This window comes from Stenella coeruleoalba (assembly GCF_951394435.1).
Source record: "Stenella coeruleoalba genome assembly, chromosome: 1".
NCBI classification, from domain to species: domain Eukaryota; kingdom Metazoa; phylum Chordata; class Mammalia; order Artiodactyla; family Delphinidae; genus Stenella; species Stenella coeruleoalba.
Window position 1 is genome coordinate 174,613,879 of NC_137169.1, and position 23,523 is coordinate 174,637,401.

At 37.9% G+C, this 23,523-nt stretch overlaps 1 protein-coding gene across 2 annotated transcripts in view; it reads left to right on the forward strand.

Annotated features, from left to right (window-relative positions):
* Positions 1 to 23,523, forward strand: part of SHCBP1L (SHC binding and spindle associated 1 like) — a 45,449-nt gene that overhangs the window by 12,293 nt on the left and 9,633 nt on the right. For both annotated transcript variants that reach the window (XM_079927163.1, XM_079927162.1), the window contains exon 6: positions 10,413 to 10,518. In XM_079927163.1, coding sequence (XP_079783289.1) covers positions 10,413 to 10,518 — 106 coding nt within the window. The remainder of the gene's footprint in view (positions 1 to 10,412; positions 10,519 to 23,523) is intronic.

Consider the following 23,523-nt stretch of genomic DNA (forward strand, 5'->3'; position numbering starts at 1 on the left):
TCCAGAATACTTCAAAATGTATTAAAATATTTTTACATTACTGTGCAGTAAAGTATATATTTCTGTCTTTGTTTGAAATAGAGGGGAAAGAGGAATTCTTGCTCATGACCCCAAAATTAATGGAAAATCTTGACTGGAGCCAAAGGACTTTTGGCTATTTCATACTAAGTTGTTAAGCTCCTTCCTTTGTGTTCCACCATTACTCATTCTTTGCCTTAGGAATTCTAAGCCATATTTTACTTGTCTAACAATTAATTATTAGCCTAAATATTTTCTTATTCTATTTTCTTTCAAGTTTGACCTTTTTAAATTTTTATTTATTTATTTATTTTTTGCGGTATGCGGGCCTCTCACTGTTGTGGCCTCTCCCGTTGCAGAGCACAGGACAGGCTCTGGATGCACAGGCTCAGTAGCCATGGCTCACGGGCCCAGCCGCTCCGCGGCATGTGGGATCTTCCCGGACCGGGGCACGAACCCGTGTCCCCTGCATCGGCAGGCAGACTCTCAACCACTGTGCCACCAGGGAAGCCCTCAAGTTTGACCTTTAAAAAAAAAAAAATTACTTATTTGTTTATTTATTTGGTTGTGCCGGGTCTTAGTTGCGGCATGCGAACTCTTAGTTGTGGTGCGCATGTGGGATCTAGTTCCCTGACCAGGGATTGAACCCAGGCCCCTGCATTGGGAGTGTGGAGTCTTAACCACTGCACCACCAGGGAAGTCCCCAAGTTTGCCCTTTTTAAAAATCACTAATAATCTCATTCTAGTGCCCATTTTTGATGTTTCATTGTTAGTGGGATTCCTGTGTAACAAAATCTTAGGATTACTTTGGGGAATCAGTATAGATAAGATTTTTGAAATCCACTTATCTAGAAATCCAGATTCAGTGAAAGTTGAATTTTAATACAAGTTATCGTTACTAGACTTTATATTCTAATGGTATAGGGCAACACAGAGTCCTCTCATCTTAAAAGTTATAATCACAGAGAATCTTATTCCAGGGGTGGTGGAGTGAGTTAATTGGTCAAACCTTTCCATAGGTAACAATTATAATATCTGGCAAAATATATTAAAAGTCTTCAAATATTTTAAGGCACTATGAAATGACCAAAAGCATCAGGAACAAGAAAAGTTTATCTTTGGAATGGGTAAGAAATGGGAACTTGTGGCATTCTGTTCTGAGGGTCATCACCAGTTCTCATAGCCCAGGCAACAAAAAAAATGGCATCTTACTGTTTCAAGGTGACAAAGGACAGTGCTGGCAGAGCAGCTGGAAATTTAGTTGGGATAGTCTGAAAGTGAGAGAGCTGCAAAAGGAGTGAGACCCAAAATTTGAGCATAAACTCTGCTCAGATCCTTGGCTGTCCACTAAACTTTGCTAGCAATGGCAGGGGAGAGAAATCTGGGAACTCTGCTAAATAAGGAAGTATAAGAGCGAAACATGGAAGGTGAGAGAACTGAGCAGAGATGTCAGCTGCTACATACCTCAAGGAAAACATTTTGCATTTTGAGGCCAGGCAAGTTAACTGCCTGCTAAAATACAGGACTAACAATCCTCAGAAGAACATAACACAGAGTTACCAGAGTATATTATCCAAAATCTCCAGTGTTCAACCCAAAATTAATAGGTATGCAAAGAAACCAGAAATTTAGATCTATCCTCAGGAAAAAAAGAAGTTAATAGAATCTGATTTTGGGTGGGCCCAGATGTTAGATTTGTCAGACAAAGACTTCAAAGCAGCTGTTATAACTATATCAGAGAACTAAAGGAAAGAGCATAAGTATACAGAGAATCTCAACAGAGAAATGAAAACTATAAAATAGAACCAAGGATTTCCAGATTCAGCTCTGACATGCAAAGAGCTTGTGAGTTATCAGTCCTATCCTTACAACAAGAAAAAAGCTGAACAAACTTGAAAATTACTTTCTTGGAACTATCAGAGAACTGAGGTCACAGGACAAACTGCCACCCTGAAATCTGGAGAAAGGTAAGAGTCACAGCTAAGATCTGCTTACCTCAAACAGAATCCACTAGAGCCATAAATTGTAAGACTTAAATGGTAATTTTGATAGATTGCTGGAGGCTGAATGTTAACGAGTATGAGAGAAACTCCTGGGGAGCTGCAGTTCTTAGGGAGACCTCATACCTTTGTGGGGTTTAACCTCCAGGAGTCTCACTAGGTTCTCAGGTGAAGAGCCAAGAAAGATCCCATTATGACTGTGGCAGGGTGAAGGGAAAAGTAACCACTGTGAAATATACCCCGAGCATTTTCCATAACAAAGATCTATTCTCCAGGGGAAAAGACTTTACCAGAGCTTTTTCCCACCTAGAGGAAGAGCATTTCCCTGACTCTAGCCCCATCTAGCCTTCTTGTCTGGGTAAAGAGCAGACTAAGAAACACTTGTGAAGGTCACAGTTTGGTGATACAGACTCAGTAAAATTCTGAAAATCAATCATAAGAATATAGAACATTTCCTCTCTGCCGAAACTTAAAACCACACCAACAGGATTCCAGTATAATAACTGGATTATAGTTAAAAGACCTGTAAGACGCAGACTCTTCCAAGAGTAGTTTTAAAGGAAGAGGAGGAGACAGAAATATGGAAAGGAGAGGAGACAGAAATATGGAAAGGAGAGGAGACAGAAATATGGAAACTACAGCAATTTGAAGCCTCTGACACCTAAAGCTACAACAAACAAACACAGGCTACCTCCTGGTTGGATTAATATAAAACCTCACACTAAAAGCCTATCTCCCTCACTTCCTATTAGCCAATACATCATGTGTGGGTTTCAACAAAAAATTATAAGATATGCTAAAAGGCAAGAAAAAACTAAGTCTGAAGAGGGAAAGCAAGCATCAGAACCAGACTCAAGTATGATTTTGGAATTAACCAAACAGGAAATTTAAAATAGCTGTGATTGGGACTTCCGTGGCAGTCCAGTGGTTAGGACTGCGTGCTTCCACTGCAGGGGGCACAGGTTCAATCCCTGGTCAAGGAACTAAGATCCTGCATGCCGTGCAGTACAGCCAAAAAGAAAAAAAAAAAAAAAAGCTATGATTAATACGTTAAGGACTTTAATGGGAAAAAGTACACAACCTGCAAGAACAGATGGCTAATGTAAGCAAAAGATGGAATCTGTAAGAACAAATTAAAAAATCATCCTAGAAATCAAAGACACTGTAAATAGAAATGAAGAATACCTTTGAAGGGCTCACCAGTAGATGGGACACAACTGAGGAAAGAATCAGAAAGCTTGAAGATATGTCAATTGCATTGTCTCAAACTGAAATGCAAAGAGAAAAAATAATGAAAAAACAACAAAACATACAAAAACTGTGGAACAGTTTCAAAGAATGTAGCATATGTGTAATTGGAATACCAGAAGAGAAAAAGGAAATGCAGCAGAAAAAAAATTTAAATTAATAATGGTGAAAGGGCTTCCCTGTTGGTGCAGTGGTTGAGAGTCCGCCTGCTGATGCAGGGGACACGGGTTCGTGCCGCGGTCCGGGAAGATCCCACATGCCACGGAGCGGCTAGGCCTGTGAGCCATGGCTGCTGAGCCTGTGCGTCCGGAGCCTGTGCTCCACAACGGGAGAGGCCACAACAGTGAGAGGCCCGCGTACCGCAGGAAAAAAAAAATAATAATAATGGTGAAGATTTTCCAAATTAAATGCAGACACCAAACCACAGATTCAGGAAGCTTAGAGAACTCCAAGCAGGATAAATACCCCAAAATTGTATAAATAGGCATATTATATTTAAACTGAAGAAAACCAAAGATAAAGAAAAAATCTTGAAAGAAGCCTAGGGGGGTAAGGAAACCCTACCTATAGGTGAACAAGAATGAGAAATTCAGTGGGCTCCTTATAAGAAATCATGTAAACAAGATGATAGTGGAGTGAAATATTCAGTGTTGAAAGAAAACCACCATCCTAGAATTCTATGTCTAGTGAAATTATCCTTCAAAAGTGAAGGGGAATAGCTTCCTTAGACCAAAAAAAAAAAAAAAAGAAGAGCAAACTAACAAAAACCAAAGGAATTTGTCACCAGTAGATTGGCCTTGCAAGAAAGGCTAACGGAAGTTCTTCAGGGAGAAGAAAAATTATTACAGGTCAGAAACTCAGATCTACTTATACAAAAGAAGAGCTTTGGAGGAGGAATAAATGAAGATAAAATCTTTTCTTTTTCTTATTCTTAATAGATCTCTATCAATCTAAAAGATAACTATTTAAAGTAATAGTAGTTATGATGGTATTGGGTGGTAATTGTTTATGGATTGGTTAAATAAGTGACAGTAATATCATAGGGATAGGAGGGGAGAAATGGGAAAACTCTGTTAAAAGGTACCTGTACTGTACATGAAGTAGTATAGTGTTATTTGATGGTGGACTTAGTTTAAAATGTATATTGCCATCTATAGGGCAAACACTAAAAAAACTTTTTAAAATAATTGATATGTTAAGAGGGAAGATAAAATGGAATTACTAAATGCTCAGCTAAAACTAGAGGAGACAAAAAGGAGGTACAACAAATAGAAAACTGTTGCAAGTGTAGTAGATATTAATTTAACGATATCAATAATTTATTTTTAAAAATTTTTATTTATTTGGCTGTGCTGCGTCCTAGTTGTGGCACGTGGGATCTTTTTAGTTGTGGCACGTGGGGTCTTTAGTTGCGGCATGCGACCTCTTAGTTGCGGCGTGTGGGATCTAGTTCCCCGACCTGGCATTGAACCCAGGCCCCTGGCATTGGGAGCACAGAGTCTTAGCCACTGGATCACCAGGGAAGTTCCTCAATAATTACTTTAAATGTGAATGATCTAAATACATAAATCAAAAGATAAGAGATTGTCAAAGTGGATAAAAAGACAAGATTCAACCATATGTCATCTACAAGAAACCCACTTTAAACATAAAGGCTTAGAAATGTTCAAAGGAAAAGGTTAGAGAAAGATACTTCATGCTAACACAACCATTAAAAAGCTGGAGTAGCTATATTAATTTCAGACAAAGTAGGCTTTCAGAATCAGTAAAATTATCAGGAATTGCATAATGATAAATGGTTTGATTTTCCAAGAAGACATGACAATCCTTAATGTGTGTATGCACCCAACAACAGAGAATCAAAGTATGTGAGGCAAAAACTGATAGAAATGCAAGGACAAATAGACAAATACACTATTATAGTTGGAGACTTCAGCATCCCTTTTTCAATAGTTGATAGATCAATCAATAATAATAATAGATCTAGAGGAGAATTCCTCTTCTTGAAAAAGAACATTACAAAAACTCTACAGCTAACATCATACTCACTGGTGAGAAACTATATGCTTTCCCTCTAGGAATAAGGCAAGAATATTTTCTCTAATCACTTCTATTCACCATCATACTAGAAGTCTTAGATAGCACAATAGGACAAGAAATAGAAATGAAAGGTATACAGGCTGGGAAGGAATAAATAAAACTCTTTACAGATGACATGACTGTCTACATAGAGAATCCTAAATAACCACCACAATAACAAAAAAGCCTGGAACAAAAAATGAGTATAGCCAGTTCACAGGATGCAAGGTTAATATTCAAAAGTCAATTTCTTCCACCCCAATGTTCATAGCAACATTATTTATAATAGCCAAGATATGTAAGCAACCTAAGTCCATATAGATTCAATGGAATAGTACTCAGCCATATAAAGAATGAAATTTTGCAATTTGCAACAATATGGATGGACCTGGAGGTATTATGCTTAGTGAAATAAGTCAGACAGAGAAAAATAAATACTGTCTGTATTCACTTGTGTGTGGAATATAAAAAATAAAACAAACTGGTGACTATAACAAAAAAGAAACAGACCTACAGATATAGAGAACAAACTAGTGGTTACCAGTGGGGAGAGGAAAAGGGGGAGACACAAGATAGGAGTAGGGGATTAAGAAGTACACACTACTATGTATAAAATAAATAAGCTACAAGGATATATTGTACAGCACAGGGAATATAGCCAATATCTTATAATAACTATAAGTGAAGTATAATCTATAAAAATTTTGAATCATTTTGTACACCTGAAACTAATATAATATTGTAAATCAGTAAACCTCAGTTAAAAAGTCAATTGCTTCCTTATAAACCAGGAACAATTTAGAATTCTAAAAAATACCACTTACAGTAGAGCCAAAAAAATGAAATACTTAGGTATAAATCTAACAAAATATGTATAGGATCTATATGTGAAAAATTATAAAACTATGATGACAGAAAAGAAAAGGGAATGTAAATAAATGAAGAGATAGTCCATGTTCATGGATTGGAAGACTCAATGTTGTTAAGATGTCAGTTCTTTCCAACTTGATCTATAGATTCAATGCAATCCTAATGAAAATCTCAGAAAGCTATTTTGTAGATACCACCTACTTCTAAAATTTGTATGGAAAGGCAATAGCCTAAGATAGCCAACACAGTACCAAAGAAGAATAATGGTATTGGTGAAGGAATAGACATATAGATCAATGGAACAGAATAGAGAGTCCATAAATGGATCTACACAAATATAGTTGACTGATTTTTGGCAAAGAAAATTAAATTAGAGAAAGGATATTCTTTTCAACAAATGGAGTTAGAATAATTGAATGTCCTTGTGTAAAAACATGAACTTAGACACAGACCTTACACCTTTCACAAAAAATTAACTCACAGTGATCCGTAGACCTAAATGTAAACAAACTAAGACTTCTAGAATAAAACAGAAGAAAATCTATGTGACTTTGGGTTTGGCAATGAGTTTTTATATACAACACCAAAAGTATGATCCATGAGAGAAAAAGATGATGAATTAGACTTCATTAAAATGAAAAACTTCTGCTCTGTGAAAGACACTGTTAAGGGAATGAGAAGATTAACCATAGATTTGGAGAAAATATTTGCAAAACACATATCTTATAAAGGATTTGTATCTAGGGGAATTCCCTGGCAGTCCAGTGGTTAGGACTCTGCGCTTCCACTGCAGTGGGCACGAGTTCAATACCTGGTCAGGAACTAAGATCCTGCATGGCATGTGGTGTGGCCAAAAAAAAAAGAGACATATCTAATATATAGATAGATAGATATAGATAGATCTCTTAAAATTCATTCATAAGTAGCAAATAACCCAATTAAAAATGGGAAAAGGACTTAAACAGACACCTTACCAAAGAAAATATATAGATGGTAAATATATAAAAAGATGCTCGAGGGACTTCCCTGGTGGCGCAGTGGTTAAGAATATGCCTGCAAATGCAGGGGACACAGGTTCAGTCCCTGGTCCGGGAAGATCCCACATGCCATGGAGCAACTAAGCCCGTGTGCCACAACTACTGGTCCTGCGCTCTAGAGCCTGTGAGCCACAAATACTGAGCCCGCGTGCCACAACTACTGAAGCTTGCATGCCCAGAGCCCATGCTCCACAACAAGAGAAGCCACCATGAGAAGCCCGCGCACCGCAGCAAAGAGTAGACTCCGCTCGCTGCAACTAGAGAAAGCCCACAAGCAGCAATGAAGACCCAACACAGCCAAAAATAAATAAATCAATAAATTTAAAAAAAGATGCTCAACATCATTTGTCATTAGGGAATTACAAATTAAAATGAGATCTCATTATAACCTATTAGAATGGCTAAACAAACAAAACAAAGCAAAAACCTGACAATACCAATTGCTGACAAGGATGTGGAGCAATAGGAACTCTCATTATTTATGGGAATACAGAGTAGTACAGCCTCTTTTGAAGACGGTTTGATAGTTTCTTAAAAGCTAAACTTATTCAAACCGTTGGTATTTACCCAAATAAGTTGAAAATATGAACAGAAATAAAAAGGATTATTAAGGAATAGTATGAGCAATTATATGCCAACAAATTAGATAACCTAGATCAAATGGACACAATCTACCAAAACTGACTCAAACAGAAACAGAAAATTTGAATGGACCTATAGCTAGTAGGGAGATTGAATTAGCAAATTTAAAAACTATCCACAAAGAAAAGCCAAGGACCAGATATCTTCACTGGTGAATTCTACCAAACATTTAAAGAATTAACACCAATTTTTTTTTTTTACAAACTCTTCCAGAAAATAAAAAGAGAAGGGAACACCTCCCCAACTCATTCTATGAGGCCACTATCAACCACCCTGATACTAAAACTATAGAAAGACATAACAAGAAAACTACATAAACTATACCGTATAAATATAGATGCAAAATCCTCAGTAATACTTTAACAAACTGAGTCTAGCAACATATAAAAAGGATCATACATTATGACAAATGGAGTTTATCCCAGGAATGCAAGGTTGGTTTAAAATATGAAAATAAATCAATGTAATACACAATACAGCCATATTATCATCTCAATTGTTATAGAAAAATCATTTGACAAAATTCAACACTCTTTCACAACAAAAATTCTCAAGAAGCTTGGAATAGCATGGATCTTTCCCAACCTGTTTGAGACCATCTATGAAAAACCTGTAATTAACATCACACTTACTGATGAAAGAATGGATATTTCCCTGCCTAAGATCAGGAACAAGACAAGTATGTCCATTCTTGTATTCAGTTGTACTAGAGTTTCTAGCCAGAGCAGTAGGCAAGAAAAAGAAATAAAAGTCATCCAGATCAGAAAGGGAAAAGTAAAATTATCTGTACTTGCAGATGACATGCTTGTATATAGAAAATCCTATAATGAAATACTGCTCTGCGCTATAAAGAAAGAAATTGCTGATACACAAAATAACATGATGGATCTCAAAATAGTCTGACTGAAAAAAGCCAGACACAAGAGAGTACATAGCATATTCCATTTTAAAATTCCATTTAAAAATTCCAAGAAAGGGGGCTTCCCTGGTGGCACAGTGGCTGAGAGTCTGCCTGCTGATGCAGGGGCCATGGGTTCGTGCCCCGGTCCGGGAAGATCCCACATGCCGCGGGGCGGCTGCGCCCGTGAGCCATGGCCGCTGAGCCTGTGCGTCCGGAGCCTGTGCTCCGCAAAGAGAGAGGCCACAACAGTGAGAGGCCCCCGTACCTCAAAAAAAAAAAACAAAAAAAAACTTCCAAGAAAGGGAAATCTATGACAGAAAGCAGATCAGTGGTTTTCTGGGAGTGGATGTGGAGGATTGACTGCAAAGATGCATGAAGGAACTTATCAGTATGATGGGAATGTTCTATATCTTGATTATTATGATTGAGTTAAATGGGTGTTTACATTTGTGAAACCTCATAGAATGGTTCATTTAAAATGAGTGTCTGTGATGTAAATTATACCTTAATAAAGGTATAATTTAAAAAATCACATATACCTTTAATTTCAAAACTAGGATTCTATGAGAAACTACTTATTTCCTGCATGTAAGATGCTTTACTCTTTGAGCAACTAGTAATTAGCTATACAGTGAAAAAAATGTATGAGTATTTCTCTCAAAATCAAAACCAATTGCTTAAATAGGTATAAAAATGCTGAATGGGTTTGATTTTGAAATGTTGAATGAAACTTTTGCTTTGGAGGACATTGCTGGTATCTTAAAATTCAAAATTTAATAATTGGTGTCATAAATTCTTAGAAACAGTTTTCTGAAATTTTAAGCTTTACAAAAATATTAACAATTGAAATATAAGCTGAAAAATATTGGTATTAATGCTGCATCCCATTAGCATCAAGCAATAATCAAAGTGCTGCAGAGAACCCAAAAGATTACACCTAAGGAGACTGCTGGTAAATATGTTGAAAAAGGAGTATCCCTTTTGGCTGACAGTAACGGTAAAAGTTATACTCAATTTTTTTTTTCCTTTCTTTCTTTTGATGACATTTAAATGATTGATAGGAAACAGGAACTGTAAAGAAAAGCAGAAAGAAGAGAAAGAGCACTGAACATCAAACAGTTAAGAAGCAATGAAGAGGGAAGCTATAATTGTTCTGCTGGGAGGCCAGCAGCCAACTATATCTATGGAGAACTTAACCTTTGAAACAAAAACAATCTGTTAAATGAACATAGTATCTCAAATTAGGCATGTCCCAAAACATTCTTATACCTAAGTATCAGAGACATAATCTATCGCTGCTTCAAGTGTCTACAATTCAGTGGATTATGAAAGTACAATCAAGAAAATTTCTACTGTATTGAAAAGTTGAGATGATTGTAGTGGGTTGCACACAGATTTTCATTAAAATGAAAAGATTTTAGAATTCAAAGCTTTAAACAGTTACCTAAAAGATTTCAATTGTTGCATTGCTCTCAAGTTGCTCATTGCTCTCAAGAAGCTTAAAATTAGTTAAACCTATTTCTCAAAGATGCTTAGTACCAAGTTTTAATTTTCTAAGTAAGTATATGTTGTCTTTTTCATGTTAATTTAATCATAAATAAATGTTTTCAACTTCAGAGTTCATGGGCCTTTCTTTCCAAGAATTCTGAGGCGTAGGAAAGGAAAAAGAGACTTTGGAAAGACTATAACACATATCGTAGCAAAAGTGATGACTACTGACATGGTAAGAAATACACTATTATTATTTGTTCATTTATATAGCTGCATATAATCAGAAAAGAAGCTCTTTGAAGGTTGGATTCTTATCTGACAGTAATGCCTTATTTCCTCCATTACGTCCAGCTCAGAGATTGGCAATTAATAGGTACTAAATAAATATATGTCAGCAACTATTTACAGAGTACCAGTCTTGTTGCCAGGTGCTATGCTAGTAGCTATGGGAGACAAATACGAAAACTACTGCATTTGAGGGAGATACAGTTTTGAACCAGACCCACAGTCTTGCTTCTTCCATACATTTGACAAGTTTGAATTATGGTGGAGATATGGACAAGTAAATAGGCTATTACAATTACAACACAAAATGATAAATGCTATGATAGGAGTATGTACAGAAGGCATATAAGATGGGTACATAAGCCAGAGTTAGGAATTCTGGCAGTGCTGGCTGGAAGAAATAACCAGATGAAACCTGAAGGATGAGTGTAAATTTAACCAGCCCAAGAGGGGAAAGTGTTCTAAGTCAGAGTAAATATTTCTATCTCGTTTGACCTCTCAGTAGCATTTCACAGCTCTCTCCTTGGAATACTCTTTTTCATTGTCTTCTGTTACAATACTTTGCTGGTTTCAGTCTGTCTAGTTTTTTTATCCTTCTGTCCTCTAAATGCTTGGAACTTATCTTTTTTCTGCACTATAATATCCCTAAGTGATTTATCTGATCTCTTCCCATGACTTCAGTTATATACACTGATAATCTAAAATATGTATCCACAGCCCACGTTTCCGTTCTGAGCCCCAGACCTATATGTTTAGCTGCCTATTACTCATCACCCCTTGATTACTTCAACTCAGATGTCCACAATTAAATTCATGATCTTATCCATTGACTTGTTTATATACTAGAGTTCTCTGTTTCAGTAAATGGCTCCACTATCTACCCAGTTGTTAATTACAATCTTCTGAGAGTTAGCCTAATCCTATCCCTCATCACCTTCATGTACCCTCTTTTATTCCTCATTAATACCATATCCTGGTGTACACCATGTTGTTTCAGAGAGCTACTGCACATCCTTTAGGTCTCAATTTAAATGTCATTTCCGTAGAAAAAGGCTTTCTCAACCTTCCAGAATACATTTTACTACATATTCCCATGTACCCTGCACTTTCTCTTATTGGCACTTTTCCTTATCATGACTGTATTAAATACTTTTGTGGCTATCTATTGCATGTCTGTCTCTTCTACTAGAATATGAGCTTCTTGAGAGCAAGGGGTGTATGTTTACCATTCATCCAATCACCTAGCATGATGCTTAGCACGAGGTAGGTGCTGAGCAGTTTTTGTTGAATTAGTAAATGAGTGCATGTTTGACAAGAGAGTATGGGGTATATGTGAAGAACTAAAAGAAGTCCAGCAAGGATGGTGTTTAATACCTAGGAGGAGAGTGGTTAGAGATAAAGCTGGACTATTAGACTGGTCTTATCTGCTATTCTACCCATTTTTATTATTTTCAACAAAATTTAACTTTCCTTTGATTTGCTTATTAGATCAGATTTTCAATAACAATTATTCCACCAATTATATTTGTAAACATCTTTTAAAACATCATTGTAAAGTAAGGTATAGATTTTGCTTTTATCTCCAGCCTTTTAAAATATTTTTATTTATCTTTCTTTTCTTTTTAAATCTGTTTTTGGCTTTATTTTCCTATATGGCAGTAAGAAATTTATTTGATTTTTATTCAGTGCTTTGCAACCCTTTCTTCATTTGTGTAAGTAAATATTCATGAACTTCAGAGGACAGGATAATGAGAGGAAGGCTACTCTGAGAAGGCAGTATCATCAACTTCCACTTTGCTTGGATCTTTGATTTTAGATTTACCTTTGAGGTTGACAAATTTTAATTTGACGGTAGTTGCAGCTATGTACATAAGCCTTTAACAATTTTCTCAACTTTGAAGATTCTTTACTTGGTGTTTTTCCTCCTCTATACTCTCTCCTTAAACAGTTTTATCCATGCCCATCATCTTTATGCTGGTGATCTTCACAAGTAGTATAGCGAAAAGGCATGGACTTTGTAGTCAGGTAAATAGCCTGTCTTGGGCAAGCTGCCTAACCTCTGAACCTCAATTTCTATTTGCAGAGTGCTTTAAAAAGAGAAAAAACTGTGTACTGTTCTGATGAGGATGATGATCTCTGGAGCCAAACTGCCTGGATTCAGATTCTGGCTTTGGCACTTACTACTTATGTGATTTTCAACAAGTTATTTGCCCATTTGTGCTTTAGTTCCTCATTTGTAAAATGGGGATAATACCTTATTTCCTTATTTATAGAGCTATGAGTGTTCCTTATTTATAGAGCTATGAAGATTAAATGAGTTCATATATGTGATGTGCTTAGAATAATGGCCAGCACATAGTAAGTACTAAATAAATATTTTATTACTACTATTACGGCTACCACCACCACTGACACCTTATAGGGTTTTTTGAGAATGAAATGAGATGCTATGTATAAAATACCTAGCAGTGTCTGGCAAACAGCGTTTTTTCAGTAATTTCATTCCCTTTTCTCTTTCCCTTCTTGCTTGTATTCTTTGCTGACCAACATTACTACAAGTTCTTCCCAGCACCTTTACCTTATGTCTCACTAACATACAACAATCCTAAATTTGAACTTATTAATTTAAAAAATTTTTTTTGAATTTTATTTTATTAATTTTTTTATACAGCAGGTTCTTATTAGTCATCAATTTTATACACATCAGTGTATACATGTCAATCCCAATCACCCAATTCAGCACACCACCATCCCCATCCCCCCATGGCTTTCCCCCCTTGGTGTCCATACGTATGTTCTCTACATCTGTGTCTCAACTTCTGCCCTGCAAACTGGTTCATCTGTACCATTTTTCTAGGTTCCACATACATGCGTTAATATACATTTGTTTTTCTCTTTCTGACTTACTTCACTCTGTATGACAGTCTCTCGATCCATCCACATCTCAACAAATGACTCAATTTCATTTCTTTTTATGGCTGAGTATTATTCCATTGTATATATGTACCACATCTTCTTCATCCATTCGTCTATCGATGGGCATTTAGGTTGTTTCCATGACCTGGCTATTGTAAATAGTGCTGCAGTGAACATTGCGGGGCATGTGTCTTTTTGAATTATGGTTTTCTCTGGGTATAGGCCCAGTAGTGGGATTGCTGGATCATATGGTAATTCTATATTTAGTTTTGTTTGTTTGTTTGTTTGTTTTTGCGGTACGCGGGCCTCTCCCTGCTGTGGCCTCTCCCGCTGCGGAGCACAGGCTCTGGACGCGCAGGCTCAGCGGCCATGGTTCACGGGCCTAGCCGCTCCGCGGCATGTGGGATCTTCCCGGAAAGGGGCACGAACCCGTGTCCCCTGCATCGGCAGGTGGATTCTCAACTGCTGTGCCACCAGGGAAGCCCTCTATATTTAGTTTTTTAAGGAACCTCCATACTGTTCTCCATAGTGGCTGTGTCAGTTTGCATTCCCACCAACAGTGCAAGAGGGTTCCCTTTTCTCCACACCCTCTCCAGCATTTGTTGTTTGTAGATTTTCTGTTGATGCCCATTCTAACTGGTGTGAGGTGATACCTCATTGTAGTTTTGATTTGCATTTCTCTAATGATTAGTGATGTTGAGCAGCTTTTCATGTGCTTCTTGGCCATCCGTATGTCTTCTTTGCAGAAATGTCTATGTAGGTCTTCTGGCCATTTTTGGATTGGGTTGTTTGTTTCTTTAATATTGAACTGTATGAGCTGTTTATATATTTTGGAGATTAATCCTTTGTCCGTTAATTCGTTTGCAAATATTTTCTCCCATTCTGAGAGCTGTCTTTTCATCTTGTTTATGGTTTCCTTTGCTGTGCAAAAGCTTTTAAGTTTAATTAGGTCCCATTTGTTTATTTTCGTTTTTATTTTCATTACTCTAGGAGGTGGGTCAAAAAAGATCTTGCTGTGATTTATGTCAAAGAGTGTTCTTCCTATGTTTTCCTCTAAGAGTTTTATAGTGTCCGGTCTTACATTTAGGTCTCGAATCCATTTTGAGTTTATTTTTGTGTATGGTGTTAGGGAGTGTTCTAATTTCATTCTTTTATATGTAGCTGTCCAGTTTTCCCAGCACCACTTACTGAAGGTACTGTCTTTTCTCCACTGTGTATCCTCGCCTCCTTTGTCATACATTAGTTGACCATAGGTCCGTGGGTTTATCTCTGGGCTTTCTATCTTGTTCCATTGATCTATATTTCTGTTTTTGTGCCAGTACCATATTGTCTTGATTACTGTAGCTTTGTAGTATAGTCTGAAGTCAGGGAGCCTAATTCCTCCAACTCTGTTTTTCTTTCTCAAGATTGCTTTGGCTATTCGGGGTCTTTTGTGCCTTCATACAAATTTTAAGAGTTTTCATTCTAGTTCTGTTAAAACTACCACTGGTAACTTGATAGGGATTGCATTGACTCTGTAGATTGCTTTGGGTAGTATAGTCATTTTCACAATATTGATTCTTCCAATCCAAGAGCATGGTATATCTCTCCATCTGTTTGTGTCATCTTTGATTTCTTTCATCAGTGTCTTATAATTTTCTGAGTACAGGTCTTTTACCTCCTTAGGTAGGTTTATTCCTGGGTATTTTATTCCTTTTGTTGCAATGGTGAATGGGATTGTTTCCTTAATTTCTCTTTCTGATCTTTCATTATTTGTGTATAGGAATGCAAGAGATTTCTGTGCATTAATTTTGTATCCTGCAACTTTACCAGATTCATTGAAGAGCTCTAGTAGTTTTCTTGTGGCATCTTTAGGATTATCTATGTTTAGTATCATGTCATTGGCAAACAGTCACAGCTCTACTTCTTCTTTTCCAATTTGTATTCCTTTCAAATCTTTTTTTTCTCTGATTGCCGTGGCTAGGACTTCCAAAACTATGTTGAATAATAGTGGTGAGAGTGGACTTCCTTGTTTTGTACGTGATCTTAGAGGAAATGCTTTCAGTTTTTCACCATTGAGAATGATGTTTGCTGTGGGTTAGTCATATATGGCCTTTATTACGTTGAGGTAGGTTCCCTCTATGCCCCCTTTTGGAGAGTTTTTATCATAAATGGGTGTTGAATTTTGTCAAAAGTATTTTCTACATCTATTGAGATGATCATATGGTTTTTATTCTTCAGTTTGTTAATATGGTATATCACATTGATTGATTTGCATATACTGAAGAATCCTTGCATCCCTGGGATAAATCCCACTTGATCAAGGTGTATGATCCTTTTAATGTGTTGTTGAATTCTGTTTGTTAGTATTTTGCTGATGATTTTTGCATCTATATTCATCAGTGATATTGGTCTGTAATTTTCTTTTTTTGTAGTATCTTTGTCTGGTTTTGGTGTCAGGGTAATTGTGGCCTTGTAGAATGAGTTTGAGAGTGTTCCTTCCTCCGCAATGTTTTGGAAGAGTTTGAGAAGGATGGGTGTTAGCTCTTCTCTAAGTGGTTGACAGAATTTGCCTGTGAAGCCATCTGGTCCTGGACTTTTGTTTGTTGGAAGATTTTTAATAACACTTTCAATTTCTTTACTTGTGATTGGTCTGTTCATATTTTCTATTTCTTCCTGGTTCAGTCTTGGAAGGTTATACCTTTCTAAGAATTTGTCCATTTCTTCCAGGTTGTCCATTTTGTTGGCATAGAGTTGCTTGTAGTAGTCTCTTAGGATGCTTTGTATTTCTGAGGTGTCTCTTGTAACATCTCCTTTTTCATTTCTAATTTTATGATTTGAGTCCTCTCCCTCTTTTTCTTGATGAGTCTGGCTAAAGGTTTATCAATTTTATTTATCTTCTCAAAGAACCAGCTTTTAGTTTTATTGATCTTTGCTATTGTGTTCTTTGTTTCTAATTCATTTATTTCTGCTCTGATCTTTATGATTTCTTTCCTTCTGCTAACTTTGGGTTTTGTTTGTTCTTCTTTCTCTCGTTCCTTTAGGTGTAAGGCTAGATTGTTTATTTGAGATTTTTCATGTTTCTTGGGATAGGCTTGTATAGCTATAAACTTCCCTCTTAGAACTGCTTTTGCTGCATCCCATAGGTTTTGGATTGTCATGTTTTCATTGTCATTTGTCTCTAGGTATTTTTTGATTTCTTCTTTGATTTCTTCAGTGATCTCTTGGTTATTTAGTAACGTATTGTTTAGCCTCCATGTGTTTGTGTTTCTTTCGGGTTTTTTCCCCTGTAATTGATTTCTAATCTCATAGCATTTTGGTCAGAAAAGATGCTTGATATGATTTCGATTTTCTTAATTTACTGAGGCTTGATTTGTGACCCAGGATGTGATCTATCCTGGAGAATGTTCTGTGCGCACTTGAGAAGAAAGTGTAATCTGCTGTTTTTGGATGGAATGTCCTATAAATATCAATTAAATCTATGTGGTCTATTGTGTCATTTAAAGCTTCTGTTTCCTTATTTATTTTCATTTTGGATGATCTGTCCATTGGTGTAAGTGAGGTGTTAAAGTCCCCCACTATTACTGTGTTACTGTTGATTTCCTCTTTTATAGCTGTTAGCAGTTGCCTTATGTATTGAGGTGCTCCTATGTTGGGTGCATATATATGTATAATTGTTATATCTTCTTCTTGGATTGATCCCTTGATCATTATGTAGTGTCCTTCCTTGTCTCTTGTAACGTTCTTTATTTTAAAGTATTTTATCTGATATGAGTATTGCTACTCCAGCTTTCTTTTGATTTCCGTTTGCATGGAATATCTTTTTCCATCCCCTCACTTTCAGTCTGTATGTGTCCCTAGGTCTGAAGTGGGTCTCTTGTAGACAGCATACAGATGGGTCTTGTTTTGTATCCATTCAGCAAGCCTGTGTCTTTTGGTTGGGGCATTTAATCCATTCACGTTTAAGGTAATATCGATATGTATGTTCCTATGACCACTCTCTTAATTGTTTTGGGTTTGTTTCTGTAGGTCCTTTTTTTCTCTTGTGTTTCTCACCTAGAGAAGTTCCTTTAGTATTTGTTGTAGAGCTAGTTTGGTGGTGCTGAATTCTCTTAGCTTTTGCTTGTCTGTAAAGCTTTTGATTTCTCCATCGAATCTGAATGAGATCCTTGCCGGGTATAGTAATCTTGGTTGTAGGTTCTTCCCTTTCATCACTTTAAGTATATCATGCCATTCCCTGCTCGCTTGTAGAGTTTCTGCTGAGAAATCAGCTTTTATCCTTATGGGAGTTCCCTTGTATGTTATTTGTCATTTTTCCCTTGCTGCTTTCAATAATTTTGCTTTGTCTTTAATTTTTCCCAATTTGATTACTATGTGTCTCGGTGTGTTTCTCCTTGGGTTTATCTTGCCTGGGACTCGCTGCACTTCCTGGACTTGGGTGGCTATTTCCTTTCCCATGTTAGGGAAGTTAATTTTTTTTTTTTTTTGCGGTACACGGGCCTCTCACCATTGTGGCCTCTCCCGCCGCGGAGCACAGGCTCTGGACGCGCTCCGGATGCGCAGGCTCAGTGGCCATGGCTCACAGGCCTAGCTGCTCTGTGGCATGTGGGATCTTCCCGGACTGGGGCACGAACCCGCGTCCCCTGCATCGGCAGGCGGACTCTCAACCAGTGCGCCACCAGGGAAGCCCCCCATGTTAGGGAAGTTTTCGACTATAATCTCTTCAAATATTTTCTCTGGTCCTTTCTCTCTCTTCTTCTTCTTCTGGGACCCCTATAACGCGAATGTTGTTGCGTTTAATGTTGTCCCAGAGGTCTCTTAGGCTGTCTTCATTTCTTTTCATTCTTTTTTCTTAATTCTGTTCCGCAGCAGTGAATTCCACCATTCTGTCTTTCACTTATCTGTTCTTCTGCCTCAGTTATTCTGCTATTGATTCCTTCTAGTGTAGTTTTCATTTCAATTATTGTATTATTCATCTGTGTTTGTTTGTTCTTTGATTCTTCTAGGTCTTTGTTAAACATTTCTTGCATCTTCTCAATCTCTGCCTCCATTCTTTTTCTGAGGTCCTGGATCATCTTCACTATCATTATTCTGAATTCTTTTTCTGGAAGGTTGCCTATCTCCACTTCATTTAGTTGTTTTTCTGGCATTTTATCTTGTTGCTTCATCTGGTACATAGCCCTCTGCCTTTTCGTCTTGTCTGTCTTTCTGTGAATGTGGTTTGTTTTGCAGGCTGCAGGATTGTAGTTCTTCTTGCTTCTGCTTTCTGCCCTCTGGTGGATAAGGCTATCTTAAGAGGCTTGTGTAAGTTTCCTGGTGGGAGGGACTGGTGGTGGGTAGCGCTGACTGTTGCTCTGGTGGGCAGAGCTCAGTAAAACTTTAATCCATTTGACTGTTGATGGGTGGGGCTGGGTTTCCTCCCTGTTGGTTTTTTGGCCTGAGGCAACCCAGCACTAGAGGCTACAGGCTCTTTGATGGGACTAATGGCAGACTCCGGGAGGGCTCATGCCAAGGAGTACTTCCCAGAACTTCTGTTGCCAGTGTCCTTGTCCCCACCGTGAGCCACAGCTGCCCTCTGCCTCTTCAGGAGACCCTCCAACACTAGCAGGTAGGTCTGGTTCAGTCTCCCCTGGGGTCACTGCTCCTTCCCCTGGGTCCTGATGTGCACACTACTTTGTGTGTGCCCTGCAAGAGTGGAGTCTCTGTTTTCCCCAGTCCTGTCGAAGTCCTGCAATCAATTCCCACTAGGCTTCAAAGTCTGGTTCTCTAGGAATTCCTCCTCCTGTTGCCAGACCCTCAGGTTGGGAAGCCTGACATGGGGCTCAGAACCTTCACTCCAGTGGGTGGACTTCTGTGGTATGTGTTCTCCAGTCTGTGAGTCACCCACCCAGCAGTTATGGGATTTGATTTTACTGTGATTGCGCCCCTCCTACCGTCTCATTGTGGCTTCTCCTTTGTCTTTGGATGTGGGGTATCTTTTTTGGTGAGTTCCAGTGTCTTCTTGTAGATGACTGTGCAGCAGCTAGTTGTGATTTTGGTGTTCTCACAAGAGGGAGTGAGAGCACATCCTTCTACTCCGCCATGGTGTTTCCTCGACCTGAACTTATTAATTTTTTTTAACTTATTAATTAATCCCATCCCTAGTCCTCCTGTATTCTCTATTGAATTAATGTCCTAAATATCCTTCCAGTCAACTACATATGTTAAACCATATATGTTTAACTTTTTAAAGAACCACTAAACTGTTTTCCACAGCGGCTGAACCATTTTACATTCCCACCAGCAATGTTTGAGGGTTCTGATTTCTCCACATCTTTATCAACACTTATCTGTCTCTTTCATTAAAGTCATCCTAGTGGTATATGAAGTGGTATCTCATTGTGATTTTGATTTTCATTTCGTCTTTTCATGTGCTTGTTGGCCATTTGTATCTCTGGTTTGGAGAGATATCTCTTCAAGTCCTATGCCCATTTTTGATTGGGCTGTTTGTCTTTTTGTTACTGATTATGAATTCCTTGTATATTCTGGATACTAGATTCATATTAGATGTATGTTTATGTATGTTTTCTCCCATTTCATAGTTGTCTTTTCACTTTCTTAATAATGTTCTTTGATGCACAGACGTTTTAAAGTTTGGTGAAGTTCAGTTTATCTATTTCTTCTTTTATTACTCATGCTTTTGGTATCATACCAAAGAATCCACTGCCAAATCCAAGGTCATAAAAATTTAACCTTATGTTTTCTCTTAAGAGTTTTATAGTTTTAGCTCTTATATTTAGGTCATCGATCCATTTTGAGTTAATTTTTGTATATGGTGTGAGTGAGGAGTCCAGTTCTATTTCTTTGCATGTAGATATCCCGTTGTCCCACCACCATTGTTGAAGAGACTGTTCTTTCCTCCACTGAATAGTCTTGGCACCCTTGTTGAAAATCAGTTGGCCTTGGTTGTATGGGTTTATTTCTGGGCTTTCAGTTCTGTTTCAGATACTGTCTATCCTTATGACAGTATCACACAGTTCAATTACCATAGCTTTGTAGTAAGTTTTGAAATCAGAGGTGTGAGTTCTCCAATTTTTTTTTCAGTACTGTCTTGGATATTCAGGGTCCCTTGCAATTCCATATAAATTTGAGGATAAGATCTTCCATTTCTGCTAAAAAGGCTATTGGAATTTTGACAGGAATTACGTTGAATCTGTAGATCAATTAGGGTATTATTGCCATCTTAGCAATATGAAAAGCTTCCAATCCATAAACATGGAGCCTTCCAATTTACTTAGGCATTCTTTAATTTCTTTCAGCAAAGTTTTGTAGTTTTTACATAAAGGCTTTCACCTTATATGTATGTAAAAATTATTCCTAGATATTTTATTATTTTGGATGCTCTTGTAAATAGAATTATTTCCTTAATTTTCTTTTCAGATTGTTCATTGCTGGTATATAGAAACAAAACTGACTTGTGTGTTGATCTTGTGTCCTGCAACTTGTGCTGAATTTAATAGCTATCATACTTTTTTGGTGAATTCTTTTGGGATTTTCTATGTATATGATATGTAGAATCATGTTGTCTGCAAATAGAAATAGTTTTACTTCTTCCTTTCTAGTCTAGATGCCTTTTATTTATTTTTACCTAGTTGCTCAGGCTAGAACTTCTTCTGGCTAGTACAGTGTTGAATAGCAGTGGTAAAAATGGGTGTCTTTGTTTTGTTCCTGATCGTAGGGAAGTGTTACAGGATGAACTGTGTCTCTCCAGAATTCGTATGTTGAAGTCTTAATCCCCATACCTCAAAATATAACTACATGTATTTGGAGATGGGTATTTAAAGAAATGATTAAGTTAAAATGAAGTCCTTATGGTGGGTCCTAATGCAAACTGCCTGATGTCCTTATAAGAAGACAAAATTTGGACACACAAAGAGGTACCAGGGTGCACATGCACAGAGGGACAACCATGTGAAGAGGAAGCAAGAGGGTGGCCATGTGCAAGCCAAGGAGAGAGGTCTTAAAAGAAACCAAACTTACTGACACCTTGATCTAGGATTTGCAGCCTCCAGAACTGTGAGAAAATAAATTTCTGTTGTTTAGCTAACTAAGTTTGTGATATTTTGTTACCCTAGGAAACTAATACAGGGAGAAAGTTTTCAGTCTTTTATGATTATGATGTTAACTGTGAGGTTTTTGTAAATTACATTTATTGTGTTGAGGAAGTTCCCCTCTATTCCTAATTTTTGAGTGGTTTTTATAATGAAAAGGTATTGGATTTTGTCAAATGCTTTTTTTTTTTCGGGACACGGGCCTCTCACTGCTGTGGCCTCTCCCATTGCAGAGCACAGGACAGGCTCTGGACGCACAGGCTCAGTAGCCATGGCTCATGGGCCCAGCCGCTCTGCGGCATGTGGGATCTTCCCGGACTGGGGCACGAACCCGTGTCCCCTGCATCGGCAGGTGGACTCTCAACCACTGCGCCACCAGGGAAGCCGTCAAATGCTTTTCATACATCAATTGAGATGATCCTGTAGTTTCTTTCCCCCCTTTATTTTATTAATGTAGCATTGATTGATTTTTATATGCTAAACTACCCCTGAATTCCTGGGATAAATCCCACTTGGTCATAGTGTATAACTCTTAAAATACTGTTGGGTTTGGCTTGCTAGAAAATGTTGAGGATTTTTGCATTTATATTCATAAGCGAAATTGGTCTGTAGTTTTCTTCTGGTTTCTTTGGCTTTGTTATCAGAGGATGCTGGCGTCATAGAAGGAGTTAGGAGTTGTTCTCTCCTGTTTTTGGAAGAATTGGAGAGAAGAATTGGTGTTAATTCTTTAAATGTTTTGTAGTAGTTACTAATGGAGCCATCTGGTCCTAGATTTTTCTTTGTTGGGAGGTTTTTGATTACCGATTCAATCTCTTTACTTGTTCTAGGTCTGTTCAGATTTTCTATTTCTTTTTGACTCAGTTTTGGTAATTTGTGTATTTCTAGAATTTTGTACACTTCATTTTGTTGTTCATTTTGTTGGAGCATTTGTTGGTGTACATTTGTTCATAATATTCTCTTATAATCCTTTTTATTTCTAGAAGTTCAGTAGTAGTGTCTCCACTTTCATTTCTGATGTTATTTTTTGCCTTCTCCCTTTTTTCTTAGTTTAGCTAAAGGTTTGTCAATTTCATAGATCATTTCAAAGAATCAATTTTTGATTTCATTAATTCTACTGTTTTTCTGTTCTCCATTTCATTTATCTCTGCTCTAATCTTTACTATTTTCTTTCTTCTGCTGACTTTGGATTCAGTTTGTTCTTCTTTTTCTAGTTCCATAAGATATAAAGTTAGGTTACTGATTTGAGATCTTTCTTTTTTTAAATTTATTTATTTTATTTTTGGCTGCATTGGGTCTTCATTGCTGCACGCAGGCTTTCTCTAGTTGTGGTGAGTGGGGGCTACTCTTCGTTGCAGTGCGCGGGCTTCTCATTGCGGTGGCTTCTCTTGCTGCAGAGCACGCGCTCTAGGCATGAGGCCTTCAGTAGTTGTGGCACACGGGCTCAGTAGTTGTGGCTCACAGGCTGTAGAGCGCAGGCTCAGCAGCTGTGGTGCACAGGCCTAGTTGGTCCACAGCACGTGGGATCTTCCCAGACCAGGGCTCGAACCTGTGTCCCCTGCATTGGCAGGTGGATTCCCAACCACTGCACCAACAGGGAAGTCCCCAAGATCTTTCTTTTTTCTTTTTTTCTTTTGTTTCTTGCGGTACGCGGGCCTCTCACCGTTGTGGCCTACTCCCGCTGCGGAGCACAGGCTCCGGACGCGCAGGCCCAGCGGCCATGGCTCACGGGCCCAGCCACTCCGCGGCACGTGGGATCCTCCCAGACCGGGGCACGAACCCGTGTCCCCTGCATCGGCAGGCAGACTCTCAACCGCTGCGCCACCAGGGAAGCCCCAAGATCTTTCTTTTTTAATGTAAGCATTTATAACTATAAATTTCACTCTGAACTCCACTCTGAGCATCCCATAAGTTTTGGTACGTTGTGATTTTGTTTTCATTAACCTCATTTTCTCATTTTTTCTTTGGGT